This window comes from Stegostoma tigrinum, chromosome 9, assembly GCF_030684315.1.
Source record: "Stegostoma tigrinum isolate sSteTig4 chromosome 9, sSteTig4.hap1, whole genome shotgun sequence".
Classification (NCBI taxonomy): domain Eukaryota; kingdom Metazoa; phylum Chordata; class Chondrichthyes; order Orectolobiformes; family Stegostomatidae; genus Stegostoma; species Stegostoma tigrinum.
Genome location: NC_081362.1, coordinates 39,496,519 through 39,518,173, shown reverse-complemented (window position 1 = coordinate 39,518,173; position 21,655 = coordinate 39,496,519). Strand labels below are relative to the sequence as shown.

The 21,655-nt window shown below is 40.0% G+C and overlaps 1 protein-coding gene across 1 annotated transcript in view; it reads left to right on the top strand.

Annotated features, from left to right (window-relative positions):
* si:zfos-1056e6.1 (uncharacterized protein LOC107988029 homolog) overlaps window positions 1–21,655 on the top strand; it is a 130,814-nt gene that overhangs the window by 66,099 nt on the left and 43,060 nt on the right. The window contains exon 6 of the mRNA XM_048535618.2: window positions 18,994–19,031. Coding sequence (XP_048391575.1) covers window positions 18,994–19,031 — 38 coding nt within the window. The remainder of the gene's footprint in view (window positions 1–18,993; window positions 19,032–21,655) is intronic.

The window sequence follows — 21,655 nt, the reverse complement described above, 5'->3', positions numbered from 1 at the left end:
GATGTAATTTTTTTATTTTGATTTGTGCCACTTGTCTGTCTTTTTTTTGTCTTATTGTCTTATTCTTGGGATGTGGACACCAATGAATGTACCAATATTTACTTTTAAGTTGCCTAATTGCCCCTGAGAAGGTGGCCTTGAACTGCCTTTTTGAACTGCTGCAGTCTATTTGGTGAAAGGAGATTCACAATGTCATTAGGGAGGGAGTTCCCAGATTTTGACCCAGCAACAAGGAATAGCAATATATTTCCAAATCAGCATTGTTAGGAGTTTGAAGGACAAATTGAAGGTGGTGATTTTCCCCTAATCTTTGGCCCTTGTCCTTCCAAATGGGAGTGGCTGTGGGTTTGGAAAGAGCTAGCTGAGGAGCCCTGCTGAATTTTTGCAGTGTGTTTTATAGATAGTACATACTGCTGCTACTGAGCATCCATGGCGGAGTGAGTGGGTGCTTGTGGAAGTGGTGCCAATCAAGTGGGCTGCTTTGACCTGGATGGTGTCAAGCTTTTTGAGTGTTGCTGGAGCTGCATCCATCCAGGCAAGTAGTGAGTATTCTATTACACTCCTGATTTATGTATTGTCAACGGTGGACAGGATTTGGGCAGTCAGGTGGTGAGTTGCTTACATAGAATTCCCAGTGTATGACCTGCAGTTGTAGCCACTGTATTTATATGATTAATCTAGTCCAATTTATGGTCCCAATGGTAACCCTTATGATGTTGATTGTGAGGATTCAGTGATGATAATTCCATTGGGTATCAAGGGGTGATGATTTCATTATAATTTATTGGAGATGGTCAATACCGGGCACTTGTCTGGTGTGAATGTTACCTACCATTTGTCAACCCAAACTTAACTATTGTCCAAATCCTGCTGCATTTAGTCATTGACTGCCTCATTATCAGAGTATTTGCAAATGGTGATGATCATTGTGCAATCAGCAACAAACATCTCCTTCTGGACTTATGATAAAGGAAATTCAGTGATGAAGCAGCTGAAGATGATTGGGTCGAGGATACTACACAAGGAGACTATCCTATAGAAATGTTCTGGAACTGAGAGATGACTGACCTTCAACAATCACAGCCATTTTCCTTTGTGCTAGGCACAACCCCAACCAATGGAAAGTTTATTTCCTTATACCTACTGACCCTGGTTTTGCTAGATGTAAGTGTCCAGACCGCTGACTGATGGCTGTACATCTTACCAACCGGATTGGCCTGAGTAGCTGTTATAGAGCCATAGGACAGACCATGACCAATTTCCTGGATTGCAGAGATATGGACCTCCTCACCAAGATCACCCTGACTGGATACCTGACCATAGCCAAATCCCTAGACTGGTATCAGAGGCTGCCTTTGATTATCTGTGCTAATAGTTCCTGACTGATAGATGCCTCCGTAGACTTTGGCGAGGGCTATCTCCTCAGACTTTGAGATATGACTGCCTGCTTTCTGCAAATGATGTGTATTTTCCCCATAAGATGCCAACACATGGTACAAGTATGAGATTGGTGTAACACAGCCGGACTGCAAGATGTATGTCCCCTTGACTGAGGACTGCTGATCAGCAAGTAAGCTGTCTGATTGCATGATTGCTGTAATTGTAACAGCAAGCAAAGACAAAACATGGATGCTGTGAGCATTGAGGTATGTACTATGTGAGCAAGCATAAAGAAAACGAGGGTGCAGCTCTGATATGCAGCATTGTCCAATTCTTGAACTGGGTGTTTGCCCCTGCACACAAAATATCCCTATTACAGCCTTTCAGTGCTGGTTATTGATGCACCCCGCAACACGAGTCCGTGCTTTCACAGTACTTTGCCAGAGTTTCAAAGAAATGCCATGATGGTCATGATGGGTTGGCAAATGTCAGAAGCTATTGTCTGTGGATGAAGGGTGCATGAGGCTAGTGTCCATTAACTGTGCCTTGAGCTGCAGTTTAATTGTACGCAACATGGAGGTCCTTCAGAGTAAATGGCAAACTGAATTTGCTAGGTACCTGCAGTGGTTATCATGATAATTTTTCTCGATATATTTGTTTGTTTGCCGTGTTTGGTAGGATAGAAAGATGAACACTAATGAAGTGAATTTGCCTGTCAATGACACAAGCACTTAACTAGCTATAATTCCCCTTAATTGACAAGTTGCTGCCCAGTGAGAATTTCACCATGCCACTTGTCAAAAGTAAAGATGGAGTGATACAAACCCAATATCACAATCAGATGACAGATGATTTAGCCCATATTGATGGGTATCTCATCAGTTCTGCAACATTTCGCCATAGCCCACATCGTTGAGACCTTATAAGATTAATCATGATGTCAAACATCCTTATTCAGGTTTATTACTACATTCTTGTTTGATTACCATGGAGAGGTGATTATGCCAAGAATATTAAAAACTGCACATTGTAATATCTATGCTACAATAAATCAATGTGCTTTCCATCTGTTAAAAGCCACAAGTTTATATACTCTGTTAATACTACAATAAATATACAGAATACTTACTTGCTACAAAATCTATAGTGGCAGAATAGTATTTTTGAATGAAAGTAGGGCTGGACCATTAACTTTCCAAAATTGTTAGAAGTACTATTTAGATTGAAGTAAACTTTGCAGATTTTCTTTCACAACTGTACGTAATTGTTGCGTCTGCTGCTCAAAAATGCCAATTGAGTTTTGTCCTTAAAAGCACAATCTATTAATATTCCTCAGTAGCTTCAACAATTTTGACTGGAAACTTTTTGAATCATTCTTTATTTTGGAAAATGTCAATCAACCTTGGGTGGTTTTTGATTTGAGGGCAGAGATAACCTTTGCAATGTGTTGTTTGTTATTTCTGAAATATCATGTGTTTCTCAATTTACAATCATTTTGAACACAAGCTATTTAGCACACTAGAGTTTAATTAATTAAATATTTAATAAGGAAACAATCTGCATCAATGAGTGGAAAACTCACTGCCCAATTAATTTCCTTGACTTTCCATGTTTCTCCATGTTCAAGTGAATTGATTAGCTTGTTTTGATTAATAAAATATTACCATCTGCAGTCTACTTTAAATAGTAACTATATAAGTCAGTAACAAAACAAAAACCTTTTAGAATACCACAATCGGATGACAGATGATTTAACATATCTTGACTGATACACAATGCTAGGAGGAGAGGGTGGGGTTGGCTCTTGTCATTCAGTGGTAAGCCAGGAAGCCTGGATTCAAGTCTCATCTGCTTCAGAGGTGTGTAACATCCCTGAACAGGTTGGTTAGAAAATATTTTAAAAATATACGCATAATGCTAGAAAACCCTCTTGTTTATGCTATTCAATAGTCTCTTAAATGGTTAAAATGCTGTCTTGTTTTCAAACAGATGAAAATTGAATTAACTGTTTGTATTGTTGTTTTCTGCAATGGCATTCCATAGAATATTTAATCATAATTAACATTGCTTAAATTTTAAACGTTACATCAAGTTCCCATTTTAAGCCATTATGTTTCATTGTTACGCATATAAATAGGTCAGGTAGGTGCAATTACTGTCTGTTTTAATATCATTTTGCACTGGTGCTGTTATAGTGCCACAATTTCTCGTCAGCACTACTTTGGGCTAGATTCTTCCAATTGTCATTGCTCTTGCCTGCTGACCCTCCTGGTTAATGCTTCTCTCCCCAACCCTTGCATTGTAACTCCTCTCATTCCCGTTGTAGCTTTCCACTTTATCCTACCCCTCTCCCAAGCCCTTGCTCACGGTAAACGTTTAGGCGAGGGAAGTGTTGAGGAAGAACGAGAGGGAATCATCTAAAGAGCCACGGTGGGAAATTCGGTGAACAATAGAATGAGTGAGTGTGAAATGTGATGAATGGGAGAGTTAGTGAGTGGTCAGAAAGCAGGGGTGGTGGTGAGTGGGAAAATTGCTGAGTGGAAGATGTGGTGTCTGGGAGGGTTGTCTAGAGGGAGAGGGTGTGTGAAAAAGAGCAATTTAGGAATATGTTGTATTTCAACTTGCAAGGTATAATTGTTTAAAGATTTTTTTCCCGAAAGGTCTTAGTGAACATAAAGCTGTAGTTATGAAATATGATTCACTTCACGTTGGTTCATTTAAAGTTGCACTTTTCAGGAAGACAGTTACAACTTTAAGTGAAGATTACTTTTCTGATGCAAGGTTGATTAATAAAAATCACAAATCTGGATGTATGAAGTGGACATCTTATTGAGTATGAACAGGTGTTAATATAATTAAATGTAAAATAATGTCCACTTATGTGTTCACAACACAGATTGGTTTTGATTTAAATACGTATAAAGAGAAAAAAAGTTTGTGTATTAAGAACAGAAGGCACTGGAAACACCCAACAGATCTGACAGTATCTGTGGAGAGAGAAACTAAGTGGTCCATGATCTTTCAGGTCCACGATCTTTCATCAGAACCAATGATTATCAATTTATGTGCTATGCAGGTTTGCCTCAAATACTAATCTTTTGTCGGGATACTTCCCAAGGGGACTTGATTCAACATCAAAACAAATTAATTTAATTAGATGTAATTTGATAAGGTCAAGATAATTATGCCTGTCTTTTACTGCGGTTAATCTTACTCATCTGTAACTTGCTGATTAAGTATCAAGTTAACTTTAGAATCTATCCACTATCCTCATTTTATTTTATTGTGAAAATGTATGAGGCTTAGAAATGCAACCACTGTCCTGAATGTTTTCTGATCAGTTGATGTGTATGATCTAGCCTAATTGTTCTGGAGTTGTGAAAAGTAACTGAGATGGTAGATGCAAGAAATCACTCGATGTTATTGGAAAAACTAGAAAAAGAGAGGCATAAATTGTTAAGAGAGCACCAAAACAAGATACTTAGAAGACAGTTGGCAGGGTTGTGCTGTTCTTTTCAAGCTTCAGAAGTTACCCCTGGTCCACTAAAAAGGCCACATGCCTAGAAAAACATTAATTACCATTTAAAATCATAAGACATAGGAGCAGAAGTAGGCCATTTAGCCCCTTGAGTCTGTTATACCATTGGTTTGTTCAGGTACAAAAAGACAAATAAAATTGTTCTGAAACTTTGAACTTTTCAAAATTTTTTGAAGAAACTGATTACTATACCCGATGTATTTTACAAATGGTTCTGAAGAATTTTTTTAAAGTCAATTTCAAAAACTGTAATAGAAACCAAAAAAACTGTGGATATTGTAGATCAGGATCAGAAACAAAGTTGCAGGAAATGCCCAGCAGGTCTGGAAGCGTCTGTGAAGGAAAAAACAGAGTTAAAGTTTCGGTGAGGGTCACCGGACCCGAAATGTTAACTCTATTTTTTCCTTCACAAATGTTGCCAGGCCTGCTGGGCTTTTCCAGCAACTTTGTTTTTGTTCAAAAGCTGTAAGATTGGAATATTCATACTGCTAATTGGCACTGTGATTAAAATGCTTATTTAATCTATTTTCAGCACTGTTAATCAAATTACACTTAGTTAATCATTAACAAAAACTAGCTTTAAAAGTAACTTTTAAAAACATTGTTAAAATGCTGCCTGGTTGCATTGGTTTTGATAGATTTCACATTGGTGATATGTCAACGAATGAAGGAAAACCAAGCGGAAAAGCAATTCTCTTCTGGGCACAATATTTCATGCAATTTGCACCTGGATCAGTGGTTGTGCTCAAACTCAACTTTGTCAGAGTTAAACATTCCAAAATAACAACACACTTCCTGGAAATTTTAATTGCCCAATACCTTATTAAGTGATGTGGTAATCCGATCAAAAGATGTTTGACTTCATGAAGATAGATATTCTGATGTCCTACAAGTAAGGGTATTAATATATAATCCCTTGTTTGGAACATCTTCCTGAAGTCAATTCCTTGTATACTCCCTTGTATATAAGAGTATTTGATTGAAAAGGTGCAAACTGTCACTGACATTTTAATCGGATTGGAGAATGTAATAATTGCAATAAAAATATCATATCCACAAGGGTGGTTCAATTTGTCACATATAAACAAAGTATTAGCATTAGTCAAACCTTTTTGAAATGTAATGCTTCTATTTTAATCACTATGCCATAGATGATTATTGTTCACAAAAAATCTTACTTCATTAGTAATGTGACTTTCCAACTAATTGGCTTTTTAATACAGAAAGCACTGAGATACAATGAAGACAAGTAGGTATAATTTACCTATACTAGTGAGAAAAAGCACATGCAAGATTATTCAGAAAACTTTAGTAAAAACACAATCACTCATTTTATAATTAAAAACTATAAATTGCCTCTGTTGGGTGGTGCTTGCAAACTTTTTCACCAATTAGAAACATGGGTGATTGATGGTGAAATAACCTGTCCAGTGGTGCTCTGAGCTCTTCTCTGGATTATATATAAAATACCTTAGGACTTTTGTGATGTTGCTCATGAAATTATACAAATTAGATCTTATCTCCATGCTGTTGTCAGTGCTTAGAACATCAGTGAAAGTTGAGCAGTTGTTAAAACTGAGATATTGAAATTTTCCTTGTTTACTTTCTCATAACAACAGGCCAGGTATTATATAATGTATTTAATTGCATTTTTATATTAATTATTCTGTTTCTTCCATTCTTTGTAAACCCCTTTAGTTTGTTTTATATTACTTTAACCGTTTTACTTGTCACGTCTGTTTCATCTTTCTTTCTACTCAGTTTTAACTGGCGCCAAATTTGCATCTGTTAGGTTGAACTATTGAGCTGTACGCCTGATATCATCTCTGCAAAGTCTGAACCATTTTGATGGCTGGGCCCCTAACCCTGTGACAAGACAAGTGCTCATTTGTGGTGTTAGGGAGCAGCTCACTGATGGGGAAGATGGAATTTCACGTGGACTCAATGTCATTATGAAGGAATACTGTGACTGCAAAATTGGGCTGTTGTACTTGTAGTTTAGATATGGTGAATGCTGTCAACCTCCACTTTAATCAGAGTTAATGGGAACTGCAAATGCTGGAGAATCCAAGATAACAAAGTGTAGAGCTGGATGAACACAGCAGGCCAAGCAGCTCCTAAGATGCTGCTTGGCCTGCCGTGTTCATCCAGCTCCACACTTTGTTAACTTACACTTTAATTACTGTTTGCTCCCTGCTGATTTTCTTTCAGTTTATGAAAGTGCTGTGTGTTTGAACGAGTTGTTCACAGTTGGTGAAATCAGCAGAGCGCTGGGGAAGACCTTAATTATTACACACTCTGTACACACTACTTAGTCTTAGTCAAGGATACAATAGTTGCAGTTTCCCCAGATCTGTAGAGTGAGAGGGAAATTTACAGGCCATATATACTGGGAGGAGGAAGGGGAAATAGGTTTTCAACAAGAAATCTTAACAAATGAAGTCTTTCACGAGTACCTGTCTTATTCCACCTAATCAGGGAGCGGTAAATGCATCACTTGTGACTGGTAGTGGACATGCTGAAGAACTCTGCTATCTCTTACAGCGCAATCTAAAGCCTCAGAGTAGGGTAAGTGCTTGGTAGTGCTTGTGTAAGTAACCATGACAGTGAATTTCTATGCAATAGGATCCATCTAGTGTGGAGTTGGTGACTTCTGTAACATAGAGCCATAGAGTCAGACAGCACGGAATCAGACCCTTTAGTCCAACTCATCTGTGCCAACTGGACATCCTAATCTCACCTAATCCATACGTGGCATGGCCATGATAATGAACTTCAGCATGGTTCAGAGCACTAGTTATTGCACATGTGTGGCATCTGGGCACTGCATTACAATGCACATTTTATTTTAAGTCTACAATTCACTGAATGCACAGTTAGGGTTTGATCATGCTCAGCACATCGCCTTGGCAGTCATCGTGATACTTTCAATTTATGCTAGTCCACGCTTGTATCAATCATTCAACCACTGCATCAAGCAGGGAGGGATTGCTTTTCAACGAGGATTATTGCTTTATACCTGGTTCATCTCGGGCTTCCAGAACTAGCATGAATACAAAAAGAAACATTACCAGTGGACTATTGAGGCACTGAAGTGGAGCTTTTCTTGCCACAGAGACTCTGCAAGATCCTCAAGTGCTCAATGGGCTATGTGTCCCAATTCATGGTCATTTGCTGGTTCCCCAATCTGTCCATCAAGAGGTTATAACCTTTGCTGACTGGCTGCAGTGAATATCCAAGGACAAGGAAAGGTAAAGGAGTAGGAAGAGAGCAGGGAGTCAGCATATCTACTTTCTGGACAGATGGTCTGTGAATGCCTCATTTGATTCCAGTGTCCATGATACAAGCCCTAAAGCACTACAAAACAAACATATCAATTTCATTTTTAAAAAAATCAAAATTCCATCTGGAAGTCAACTGGTAGATGTCCTCAATATTTGTCTTCCATGTGCCTTTGCCTGGCCCAGTGTTACCTCTCTCATTACTAGTCCAGTGGCTAAAGCTTGGTTGGTGGAAGGCTGCTGACTTTCAGTGGGGCACACTGTAAATGGCCCTGTAGGAATTTCAGGCAACTCGAGGCATAACCTGGTCTTCAGATTGTAGCATCACAAAATTAGTGGCAGCAGTCAAGACTGGCTGGCTAAAATGCAGGTGCAAGGATCCCGGCAGAATGATGGGAGAATGAATGCTGTCATCTTGTTAGATGTTCATGGAACTACTGTGTGATGGATGTTCATATTGTATTAAGATTTGGGAATGTGGGTACTATATTGGAGGAAAATGGACTTTAGTTTTGTTTTGTGACTGTCTGGTTTTTTTTCAAAAAGATGAGAAAATAATTTCAAACAGTGAATTAAAACAGCATTTACAAGATTCATGTAATTTTAGGTACATGAACAGTAAGCTGTCTAGAGAGGGAATTTTTAAGGTGTTTGATTAGATTAGATTACCTACAGTGAGTAAACAGGCTCTTTGGCCCTACAAGTCCACACTGCCCCTTGAAGCATCCCACCCAGACCCATCCCCCTATAACCCACACACCTCTAAACACTATGGGCAATTTAGCATGGCCAATCCACCTAGCCTGCACATCTTTGGACTGTGGGAGGAAACCAGAGCACCCAGAGAAAACCCACACAGACATGCGGAGAATGTGCAAACTCCGCACAGACAGTTACCCGAGACTGGAATTGAACCTGGGTCCCTGGCACTGTGAGGCTGCAGTGCTAACCACTGAGTCACCATGCTGCCCTGCTCACTTGAATTTTATAACCCTGATAAAGAGAAGCACGAGAGAGGCCATAAGTAAGCTCATTCAGAGAGAAAGTGATCATAACAGTAGACATACTGTTAATGGCAGACTCGGAGCAACCTCACTGGACTCGGTTGTGTTGATGAGATTGCATTAAGACTGGACAGACAACATATGCCAAGGGATTTCCTGCAATTGACCGTTCTCTTTTTTTTATCCATTTTTTTGCTCTTGCTTTATATTCAGAAGTATTATCAAACACAACTGAATGTATTTTATTTTTCCATCAGCAAATCGACTGTGACATCTTTCTCCCTTTGACCAAGCACCACCAGGACATCACCAATGTTAACAACTGAATACTTTACATGTAAAGCCCGTTAAAGGCAATGTAGACGAGGGAGATGTAGGGAGAGTGGAAATGGTTTAAATCAAAATGGATTTAGAGGGAGAAATAAACCACTGTAACCCCTGTGGTGCCCACCTCCCTCTAAAGGCAGTGAGAGCATTGGTGGGCAACACATACTTCTTTTCCGAGGACACCTGGGCATGAACGTAAACATGAAAGAGGGGGAGACAGTCAACAGATCTGACCCCCTCCACAGCCCGCTGCCTGGACCTGTTAATAGCCAACTTGACTCTTCTCAGCTGGAACTCACAACATCGAAGGAGGCAGGCAGCTTGGAGTTGGAGAGCCCAGCAACCTCTGCAGCATCCTGATTTTCATGGAGATTGTCGTAAGGCCTATCTCTAGCTCCATGTGAGGGGCAACACTGGGACTAATGGCTAGGTTCCCCTTTCTCATTCACGGCCCACCTTCAGCCTTGACGGCCACTGCATGGAGCAATGGAGTGCAGTTGTTGTTGACTCTCCAGCAGTTCCTGATGGGCCAGTGTCTCAATGCCAACCTGTCCATGGAGGCTGACTAGACAATTGCAAGAGCTGCTGCAATGTTGCAGAAACTGGCTGGTTTGCTGGACTAGCTGCATCACCCCAGATTCTCAGAAATGAGGGCCACTGCACCCTATATCCCTGTCTGCCACATGTGCATCTCCCTGACCGTCTGCACAAAGTCCTTCATAGCCGAGACCACAGGGTTATCTGCTGCTGGGGGCTCAGCAGGTGCCTGGTCTCCGGAGTTCTGAGATTCTCAGTGGCCTGGAGTGTTTCTCCCTTACCTGTCAGCACTGTGAAACTCAGTGGGTGACCTCACAGAGCCCAGCGAGGTGCCCTCATCCATGCTTCTGGGGCTCCAGAAGACAGATGATAGTCCCTCCTTTGCTTCCCCACAATGATCTGGGAAGGTCAAGGAACTGTCCTCTGTAGGACATTTGCTTGTCCTTAGGAGGATTCATCCACTTAAAAGACAGAAGAGGAGATGGTGTTGAAACCACTAGCTAGTCATGGTGTTTACCTGCTTAATGGGGCTGTTGCAGAAGGATTTTAAGTGTGACTCACTCAGTTATCAGATCACGTCTCTGCATCCTTGCAGGAGTGGTCCCTGTCACTGCTAGAGCAACAATCCTTTCCTAGGATGGGGTGATGATGAGGTTGTCCAGTACTCCACCCAGAAAGGATGTGTGGCATCACATCACTCTGTTATGAAATGTTTTCTCATGTCATGACACCAAGGGGCCAAATAAGTAAGATGCAAGTAGATGGCATTGTTGTCTGTGCTGGTATGTGTGAAGAAAAAGTGTTGATGAGTTCTGAGGGAGTGAAGGTCATACAGGGTTAGTGATGTGACAGTATGGGGGAATAACGAGAGTGAGTGAGTGAAGTGAGAAGATGTGTCCAAATATAAGTATTGGTGGGAGGTAGGTGCAGTGAGATAGACAAGTAGAGGCAGTAGAAAGTTGAGTGTTGCAGTTAACCTGGCAGAGTGGAGAAGATCATATCCCTTCTCCCTGCGCTGCTTCCCAGGTCAACTGACCCTTGAGGTGATGATCTCTAAGAGGCTGGCATGGTGTGGTGGCTTCCTCTGATTGTCCTTTGGGAAGAGGATTCCTGTCCACCACCCTGTCCACGAACATCTCACCAGGTTCCCCTTTTCTGCAGTATGTCCTGAACCCTGACACAGACAGTATTACAGCTTTCCAATGGCAGCACTCCTGCATGTGAGCAGCGGGCGTTAAAAGATGGTACGGTCCTAAGTGATGCTGGTCGAATGGAGGACACGTACTAAGTTGCAAGTTCCTGCGTGAATGCCACATGGCAAGATAAACTGGAGATAGGAAGCGATCCTTGACACAAGGGCTGAAATCACAATTAAAATGGCTGGTTTGGTAAGGTACCACGAGAACTGGCTCAGCCTCATGGTGATAATCACTGTGTGATGTCAAGGCAGAGATTGATAAATTCTTGATCTCGCAAGGAATTAAGGGCTACGGGGCAAGTGTGAGTAAGTGGAGTTGAAATGCCCATCAGCCATGATAAAATGGCGGAGTGGACTCGATGGGCCTAATGGCCTTACTTCCACTCCTATATCTTATGGTCTTATGGTTATGCATCTTGCATTTAGCCAAAAAATATCAAGATTCAGTCCTATGTTTCTGATCAGGTCCTAGGAAATATATGCTAGCATTAACAGTGAGGCATATCTGTGGTCATTGTTTTCTGACAATTAAAAAAGGACAGAATGTGCTGCAGATGATCAGAAGCTCTAACAGCCTGTCTCCTTTAGAGTAGATTAAAACCACACTATCTGACTTACTAATTTCCTCTCTCCCATCCCCCTTTGAACACCACAATCATCCTGCTGTATAGCTGAGTGCTAGAGTAAGGAAAGCTAAATCTGCTGCCTACATGCTATGTATTTGTCTAATAGGAGTCAAAAAGCTGAGGCAAGGAGTTACCACATTTTCTTCTGTTCCCACCAGAGCACTTAATGCGAGGAGCATGGTGACTAACAGCAGACTGTACCAGGCATCCACCACTATACTAGCTGTAGTTAATTAATTTACTTGTTTACCAGTTTGCCTGAAAAAAGTTTTCAAACTGGTTTGTATGACCAGACAATAAGGAATTTTCCAAATGGCAGATTAAGGTGTCTCATTCTGAAATGATACATGAGTTTCAGGCACAGCACTGTGCTAATAGAGTTGCCAACATCTGCACATTTCATTGTTGTCATGTCTCGGATAGTATAAACTTCTAATTAATACCGTACAAACTGGATCCCATCACACTATTAAAATGCTCACTGCAAATCATATCACTTTTGATATTTTGAGCACCAGACAGTGCTAAGTCTCAAGTTAATATCGAGATAAATATTCACAGCCAACTAGAGAATTTTTGCATTCCTTTACTTCAGGATGGATCAACAACAAAATAAACAGAATTCCATCTTTTGGATCAGAGATAATGGGAACTGCAGATGCTCTCTGATGAAGGGTCTAGACCTGAAACGTCAGCTTTTGTGCTCCTGAGATGCTGCTTGGCCTGCTGTGTTCATCCAGCTCCATACTTTGTTATCTCCATCTTTTAGTCTGTGTTTCAAGTGGACGAAAAGTAATATTGTTGTATAGAATGATTGTGAAAGAATCCAGCATTCTGCTATTGCATTACAACAGTTACCCTAACCAAACTGTGGTTAATCTCAAGATGTCATGTTGTCATTTGACATGAATGGAATCAATATACACACTAATCATTGTTTTGAAAAAGGACTTAAATTTGTTTCAGTCTCATGATGAGAGTTGTTTACACAGAGAGTTCCATCAGAAGGTTAATTAATTAATTGCTGGTGATTTAAGTAGGCAAAGTAATAAATAGCAAAATCTTGGAAGTCAGAGATCCTAATAGATAGACAGACTCCTAAAACTGTTCCAATTTTAGGGTCAACTAAAAGCTGACCTCGTGGAAATTTGACTTCAAGACACACACAGCCATCCTTCGCTTTACAAGATTTTCAGTGCAAATTTAGTTCATCAGCTTCGGTGAAAAACCTACTGAGACAGATAATTATGTGTATGGAATATATTGCCTTCATCTATATACATATCTTTTGTTTGAACGAGAGTGTGTTGAGTTGAGTGACTGAGATTTGTACTTTAAACTTAGATAAATGTGTGATATTAAATAACCTTTATATTTAAATTTTCAAAATATCTGCTGCAATTATTTAATTGGAATACTCACTAACCTTTGGGCAGCAGAGTGGTTCAGTGGTGAGCACAGCTGCCTTATGGTGCAAGAATCCCAGGTTCGAGCCCAGCCTTGGGCGACTGCCAGTGTGGAGTTTGCATATTCTGTGTCTGTGCGGATTTCCTCCCAGGTGCTCTGGTTTCCTCCCATAGTCCAAGCATGTGTAAGTCAGGTTGATTGGCAAGGCTTAATTGTCTATAGTCTGCAGGCAAGTTAAATTAGCAATGAAACGTGGAGGGATAGGGTGGAGGAATGAGTCTGGGTGGGATGCTCTTTGGAGGGTCAGTGTGAAATCAATGGTCCAAATGGCCTGTTTTCACATTGCAGAGTACTGTAATTCTAAAGATAAGAAAATGCAAGATCTTGTATACAAACATGGTGATCATAGTCAGTAAAAGGAAATATATACATTCTATTCGTTACAGATCATGGAGGAATAGAGGGAAGATATTTATTTTATCTAGTTTATGACAGAAGCTGTGTATGTGATGACAATTGAATGATAATTGATTAACTAATTATGAAGTTGTAGTTTGGAGATTCAGGCACACTTACTGATAAACTTTACCTCTTTAAGAGATAGTGTAGCTGTGATATGTTTTGAAAGCCAGCCTACTTGCTAAAGTTGTGTAGATATTAACTTAAAATTTGCTGGCTGAGCCGAAATGAAATTAAATGAGAAAGAAGTGAGAAGGAGAACACATATGAAACTTGTCGATAACTTAATGATGAGCAAGGTCAAGAGTTCTTAAAATGTTTGTTAGGCTGAAGGGATGTATGTATTTGTTTACATCAAGCCTTGTAACTCGAGCAGTAATGGACTGAAACGTCACAGTTACCCTGAAAAAGCTGAATTATTGTTTAAAACTGACATAATGACTCTAATGTGATGATGTGGACTGTTTATTGGCTGAATCCGTGATTGTAATGGAATTGTGCTATCTAAATATGTAGTTGATTGGATGACATACAAGTGGTAAACAGCAAGCACAGGCAAAGTTTTGTTTTAAGATTCAATAAAGGCTGAGATAAGCATCCTTTCAAGGAGACATAAACACATCTTGATGAATTAATTGGTAAAACTGATGTGGAGGACAGATACATGATGTTTGCCACTTGTCAAATCGTTTATTTTCTGGAGACCGAATAGTGTCAAAGGCTTGTAATCATGCAGCCATTTTGCATGAGAGAAGTATAAAATCAGCTTGCTTCACAGTAAAAATTTAGTTACCTCGGGATAAGGCCAATTGATCAACAACTGGAAGTTGAGGTGGATTGAGCTGATCACTTGTTCTGGTGTGGTCTTCAGACAAGTCCACATAAAATGGTTCACTTCTGATTGTTAGCATTACAGGGTTAAGCCCTTACAGTGGTTTTTGTAGAGTACTTTGCTTTAATAAAGAGCATGGGGTAAATTCAATTGTTAGAACTGCCTGGATTATTGATATCCAGAGTGAACCCGACAGACAAGGTAAAGTGGGAATAAATGTCTCAAATTTTGTGTACTTTTGTATCTCAGAGCATTTTCAGCTTCTTATTTCAAAATTACTATTCTGTTCACTGATCTACATGTTGTAACCAGTGAACATAGTGTGTGGGTACTCATTGACAGTTGAAGTTACCAGATTAGTGCTGATAAATTTCATTTTATCAAGTATCCCTCTGATTTTAACAGAGTTTGATGACTGCAAGAAACATTTGATATAATTACAGTTTATAATAAGATTTATTTAGACAATGAGATTTCATTAAGTGCCATTTACAATGTAAAATGCAAATAGTGATCAACGGCCCATATAGTTTATAGACAGCATTTAAACAGACCCTTTGGTGCAACCAGTCCATGCTGACCGTAATCCCAAACTAAACTAGTCCCACCTGCCTGAATTTGACCCATATTCCTCGAAACATTATTTATTCGTGTACTTATCTAAATGTCTTTTAAATGTTGCGATTGTACCCGTATCCAACACTTGCTCTGGAAGTTCCTTCCACACATGAACCACTCTGTTTTAAAACAAAATTGCCCCTCATGTCTTTTTTAAATCTTTCTCTTCTCACTTAAAAATCTGTCCCCTAGTCTTGAAATCCCCCACCCTAGGGAAAACCAACCTACCATGAAGGAAGACGAAGGTTTTTCTACCATAGTATCCTTCTGTTTTGTAAAAGATTTCAGTGGCAAAACTGCTGGAACTTGAGACACCTTCCAGGTAGTAAGTACTCTATAAAAATATGCTTTCTGAAGGTTAGAGAAAAGGTTAATGAGGGCAGTGCTTTTGATGCAGTGTACATGAATTTCTGGAGATTGTTTCATTCAGTGCTGCACAAGAGACCTAAAAGCAAAATTAAACTTGATTGCGACATACCAGCAATGTGATACAAAATTAGCTGAATGATCGGAAACAGAATAATGATTGATGAATGCTGTTCAGATGGAAGAAAGGTTTGTACTGGAGTTCATTTGATATATATTAATGATCCAGACCTTTGGTTCAGAAAAAAAATTGCAAAATTTTCAGAAGATTTCGATTTATTCATTTGTGAGAAATAGGCATTGCTGCTGTGTCAGCATTTATTGCCTATCCCTCATAGCCATTGAGAAGGTGGTGGTGAGCTTCTTGAACCACTGCAGTCCATGTGCAGTAGATAAACCCACAATATTGTGAGGGAGGCAATTCCAGGATTTGGTCCCAGCGACAGTGAAGGAATGGCAATATTTTTCTAAGTCACGTTGGTGAGTGGCTTGCGGGTGGATGTGTGCCCATATATCTGCTGTCCTCGTTCTTCTAAATGTGTTTGGAAGGTGCTGCTTAAGGATTTAGCAAATTTCCACAGTGCATTTTAAAGATGGTACATATTACTGTTACTGATTGCTGGCGATGAAGAGAGTTGATGTTTGTGGATGAAGTAGATGCTTTGCTCTGGATGGTGCCAGGCTTCTTGAGCATTGTTGAAGTTGTACTCATTCAGACAAGTGGGAAGTATTCCATCATACTCCTGGCTTGCAACTCTGTAGAGTTGAGAAGGTTGCTCAATGTGGTATTCCTAGCCTCTGAACTGCTCTTTAGGCTACTACATTTATATGGCAAATCCAGTTCAGTTTCTGGTAACTCCCAGGATGTTGATAGTGTGGGGATTCAGTGTTGATGACATCACTGACTGTCAAGGGACAATAGTTGGCTCACATCTTACTGGTGATTGCCATTGCCTGCACCTTTGTGGCGTGAATGTTCCTTATCATTTTTCAGCCAAAACCCAGATATTGTCAAGATCTTGTTGCATTTAAATTGGACTGCTTTTGTACCTGAGAAATCATGAAATGTGCTGAACATTGTGCGGTCCTTGGTGAACATCCCCACTTCTGAGCTTATGATGGAGGAGAGATCATTGATAAAGCAGCTAAAGATGGTTGGGCCTAGGGCACTACCCTGAGGAATTCCTGCAGAGATGTCTTGGAGCTGAGATGACTGACCTCCAACAAGAACAACCATCTTCCCATGTGCCAGGTATGACTTTGACCAGTGGAGCGTTTTCCTCTGATTCCAATTAGCTGCACTTTACTAGGGCACCTTGATGCCACATTTGGTCAAACATGGCCTCGATATCAAGAGTTGTCACTCTCACCTCAAATTTGAATGAAACTTTGGAAGCATTGTAAACTAAATAAAGCAGTGTAAAGCTTCAAAAGATTGGTGGAGCGAGTGGACAAGTGGCAAGCAAAGCTTAATACAGAGAGTAAGATTTTCATTCGAGCAATTTAAAAGAAGACCATATCTAATAAAGAATACAATTCAAAAGGGTGTGCAGGAGCAGAGGGACCTACATGTATGCATGACTAAATATTAAAGATTACGAGAAAATTTGACAGGTTCGGTTAATAAAGTGTCATAGGCTTCACAGCAGACACCTCAAGGTGCTGGAGCAGTAACGTCAATGCTCCCTGTGGAAGATCTTGCAAATCCACTGAGAGGAAAGATATACCAACAACAGCATTCTCGACCAGGCCAACATCTCCAGCGTTGAGGCACTGGCCAGCCTTGATCAACTACCATGGACTGAGCACATCATCCACAATACTGATGCAAGACACCACCCCCCGCAACCTCCCCACCAAGCACATGCTCTACTCCCAGATTCAAAATGGCAGTTTAAATCCCAGGTGGACAGAGGAAGCAATTCAGTGGTATTCCTAAGCCATCAGGAAAAAGTGGAAGCCAAGTGAAAACAGTGTAAGGTGTGCGCTGCCACAGTGATGCATCCAGCAACCCCTTCCTGCAACCACCTTCTATCAGAAGTAGAGTCTGAGGTAGTCACATCAGTCTGTACAGCCTCCTACGGACTCACCCTAAGAGTGGAAGAGATTCATCCCCATCTGCAAAGGACCACTGATGATGATGAAGATGACAAAAGGGATCTTAGAATACAGGAACAAAGATATTTTATTGAACTGCTTGACACTAGTTTGCCTTCAGCTGGAGGATTGCATTCACTTCTGGGCGCAAGCCATTATCATGGATCTGAAGAGAGTGGAGACAGCGCAGAACATGCTGACAAGAATGGTTCCAGGAGTAAGGAATTGGCTACAAAAAGACATGATCAGCACTCACTCATCTGTATCCACATGGACAAGGAGGACATCATGTCGACTGGGACAACACCAAAATCCTGGGACAAGCTAGGCAGAGACAGACACAAGAATACCTAGAAGCCTGGCACTCCACGAAGCATGCTATTAATAAACATATTGAACTCAATCCCCATATACATTCCACTATGAAGGAAAGCTGGAAGTGAGGCAATCCAGTTCAACGGACCCCAGAGTTTAAAAACCAGGTATGAGAACACATCAACGCTTCATCGGAGGCAGCACTGAGGATGTTACCCAAAATTGTAATGAAACGTCTGTGAAACAAGAAACCAACTCGACGAAGCAACCAACCTCAACACCCACAACCTGAGCTACAAATCTACTTCAAAACCATAAGGAATTTCAGTTATGAAGTTAGATTGAAGAAATTGAAACTATTTTCTTTGAAGAGAGAGAATTGCTGGGAGGAGATCCAATACAGATATTCAAAATCATGAGAGGCCAGGGTAAAATACAAAAGGGAGAAATATTATGACTCATGAAAAGTTTGAGAATGAGAAGGTAAGAACTTAAAGTAACTTGTAAAAGAACCAAAAATTATATAAGGAAAAGCTTTTTCATTCAGCAAGTCATGTGTGTCTGGAATGCACTGAATGTGGTGGAGACAAATTCAATTGATGCATTCAGAAGAGAATTAGATGGTAATTTGAATCAGGACAATAAGCGGGAAACCTGGTGCATTAAGAGACCTGATGCAAACACAACAAGCTGAGTCACCTCAAATTTTGCTGTAATTGTTTTGTGATTCTGTGAAGTTGGTTCCAGTGTCCATCTTGATCTACAAGCTAATGGTCAGGGGTTTTTTTTGTTCAAAACTTTGTATCTTGTTTATCTCAATGGACATTGCAATCAGATGGGTACCAGTGCACAGTTTTTCAGTGTTACCTTTGAATTTGGATGAGGTTCATGAATTGCTTGAAATTTTCTATTGTGATTCATGATGCTATGTACAACTTGTTAATTATCACTCGATACAGCCACTATCTATAATCTTATATTTAACTTGAATTATTTTTCATTTTGCAGACCATATATTCTAGAAGTGACAAAATTGTTCCAGCATGGTATGTACTTTACAAAATATAAACTGCCTGTTCATGACGCTGTTGACTTGAAAGTGCACTTTGCTATCAATAGCTTGACAGAAAGGCAATTATAATTTATTTTTAATCACATGCCTGTGATTAGTTCCAAATTCTCCATCGTTTAATGCTAATCATTAAAACATGACCTTCCTTTGTGAAAATCACAAAATACAGCGATATTGCAGAAACATTACTGGTCTAGTTGTAGCCTCTATTTCTGACTCTGCTGGATGGCACCACTGCCAAGAAATATGATTTTGATTGTTTGTTTGAACAGACCTAACTTAAGAAACATGTAGAGAATCATGTCTAAATGCACAACATCCCTACTTTCTATGCCACATTTTGTTAAGAAGGATTCACGCTACTACTGTCACTGAAGAACCCAAAGTATCTGAATTTACACTTACTTTCTAACACTACCATCCTCACATTTAAATTATTCCATCTCCCCTTTAATCCACAAGGATGGGTGGCTGCCGTTGGGTAGGAAGAAAAAATGAAGGAAATTGAATCAGTTTTAATTTGCTAACTTCCAGGTTACAAAAGGCTTTTGGACTCTTGTAACTTACTCACTGAAGCCAGCACAATAATTAACATAGACGTATTGAGGATTAGTTTAGCTTTTAATATCATTAGCACATGGTAATGAAGCAATTTTCAATTCCATTAAAGAGATTTGAATGTATTTGATTCTGATTGCGGCATGGGTTCTCTGGGACCTGTGACGTTGAGGTGCTACATTAGGGTGTTTGAAATTCAGATTATTCAATCTCTGTAAAGGATACACATGACTTGCCAGGTCACTCTGAAAAATGTTTTAGAGATCTGGAGACTTTCAGATGACAATGGCAGGAGGCAATGCATCATCATTCCCTTGACAGTACATAAGATGAGGAAGGAAATCACCATCCACGGTGGTGACGTGCAGTAATTTGTTAGAGACTAGACCAGACCCCCTCAATATATTTTAAGAAGGTAGATTAGACCCTAACTTTTTCTTATTTTAAAGGTAAATGTAACAGGCTGTGTTCCAGATGCAATTCGATGGGTAAACTACTTGACTTGAGGCAAAATACAATTTATGAAAACACTGTAGTTAAAATACACCAAAAGAAACAATTGAGAATGATTTAACTCTATTTGAAAACTTACCAGCATAGTAAATACAGTAAATATTACTAACTAAATGTTTCAATATGAAACATCCCATAAACACACTCTTGGCTAAAAGGCAAATTCAGAAAAATAGATTTGCCTCTCAGGGAACCCAGCAGCACTGAGAAACCTCAGCTTCTAGCTGTAACTGAGAGGGAAAAGATAACTTCTACTTCTTCAAAACTCTGGTAGCTTCTGCCCTGCTGAGACTCCAGCAGTAATACCTTAAAGCTAAACGTAAAGCTGAAAAAAACTAGAAATCCTGGTCTGTGAGAACTGGCCATTCCCAACTAGACTGCTTCTATTGTTCAAACTTCTTTCAAAAAAAACCCAAGGACACACAAGCTGTTTACTGGCTTTCCCAGTAGACAACTCACTACCTCTCTCTGTGAACCTCCTTGTCTTTCAAAAAAAGGATAAAATAACCTCTTACAGCCACAGTATCATTTACAGGTGGGATCAGTGGACACTCAGAAGAGAGGTTCTCCTGGGTCACTCAAAAGGGTAGGATGCAGAGAAGAGAGATGTGCACAAGAACAAGTTACAAAGTAAAGTTTTATCAATTGGAGAGAGTCCTGAGAAATCCCCACAGAGAAGTAGTGAAATTCTGTGATTCTAAGAGTTAAATCTATCACTGACCATCCCTCCTTCAAACCATTACATTGCAAATTACACATGAAAACATCAAACATTTGGAAAGTTAATGTTGGAATATAAGCCCCTAACTCAGAAATTGGCTACAGATCACAGTTCCACCCCAAAACTTTAGTCTTTGAGGTCCATGATCACCCGTTGGTCTCTATGATGGTAACACTGATCAGACATTTATGGTTACCTCTTTTAGCCATTGATAGATAGTGAGGTCCATGGTCCAATATCCAGCACTTTTGGAGGTCTTTTTTATTCATGTATCGTGCAAGCATTACATTTCAAAAATGGTTGTTTTCAAATTTCTTGTTCTACATTTCATAGAATCATAGACTCCCAACAGTGTGGAAAATAGGCCATTCGGCCCAACAAGTCCACACCGCCTCTCTGAAGAGCATGTCACCCAGACCCATTTCCCCACTTCTGCATTTTCCCATGTCTAACCAACCTAACCTAAGCATCCCTGGGCACAATGGGCAATTTAGAATGGCCAATCCACCTAACCTGCACATCGTTGGACTGTGGGAAGAAACCAGAGCACCCGGAGGAAACTCATGCTGACACGGGGAGAATGTGTGACTTTGATACTAGGTTATGTTCAAAAGTGAAATTTTGCTAGTTAAATATTAAGAATGCATCACTTACACCATTTAAGAGTGGTGTTATTGACGCCAGGAAGTGTCTGGACCTGATGTTTGTAACCTTTTGCAAACTGAATTGAAATCTGTGAATAGAAGTCCTAAATCAAGTCATGGGCTATATAAAATGTTCAAGGATATTAACTGTGTGAAACAATC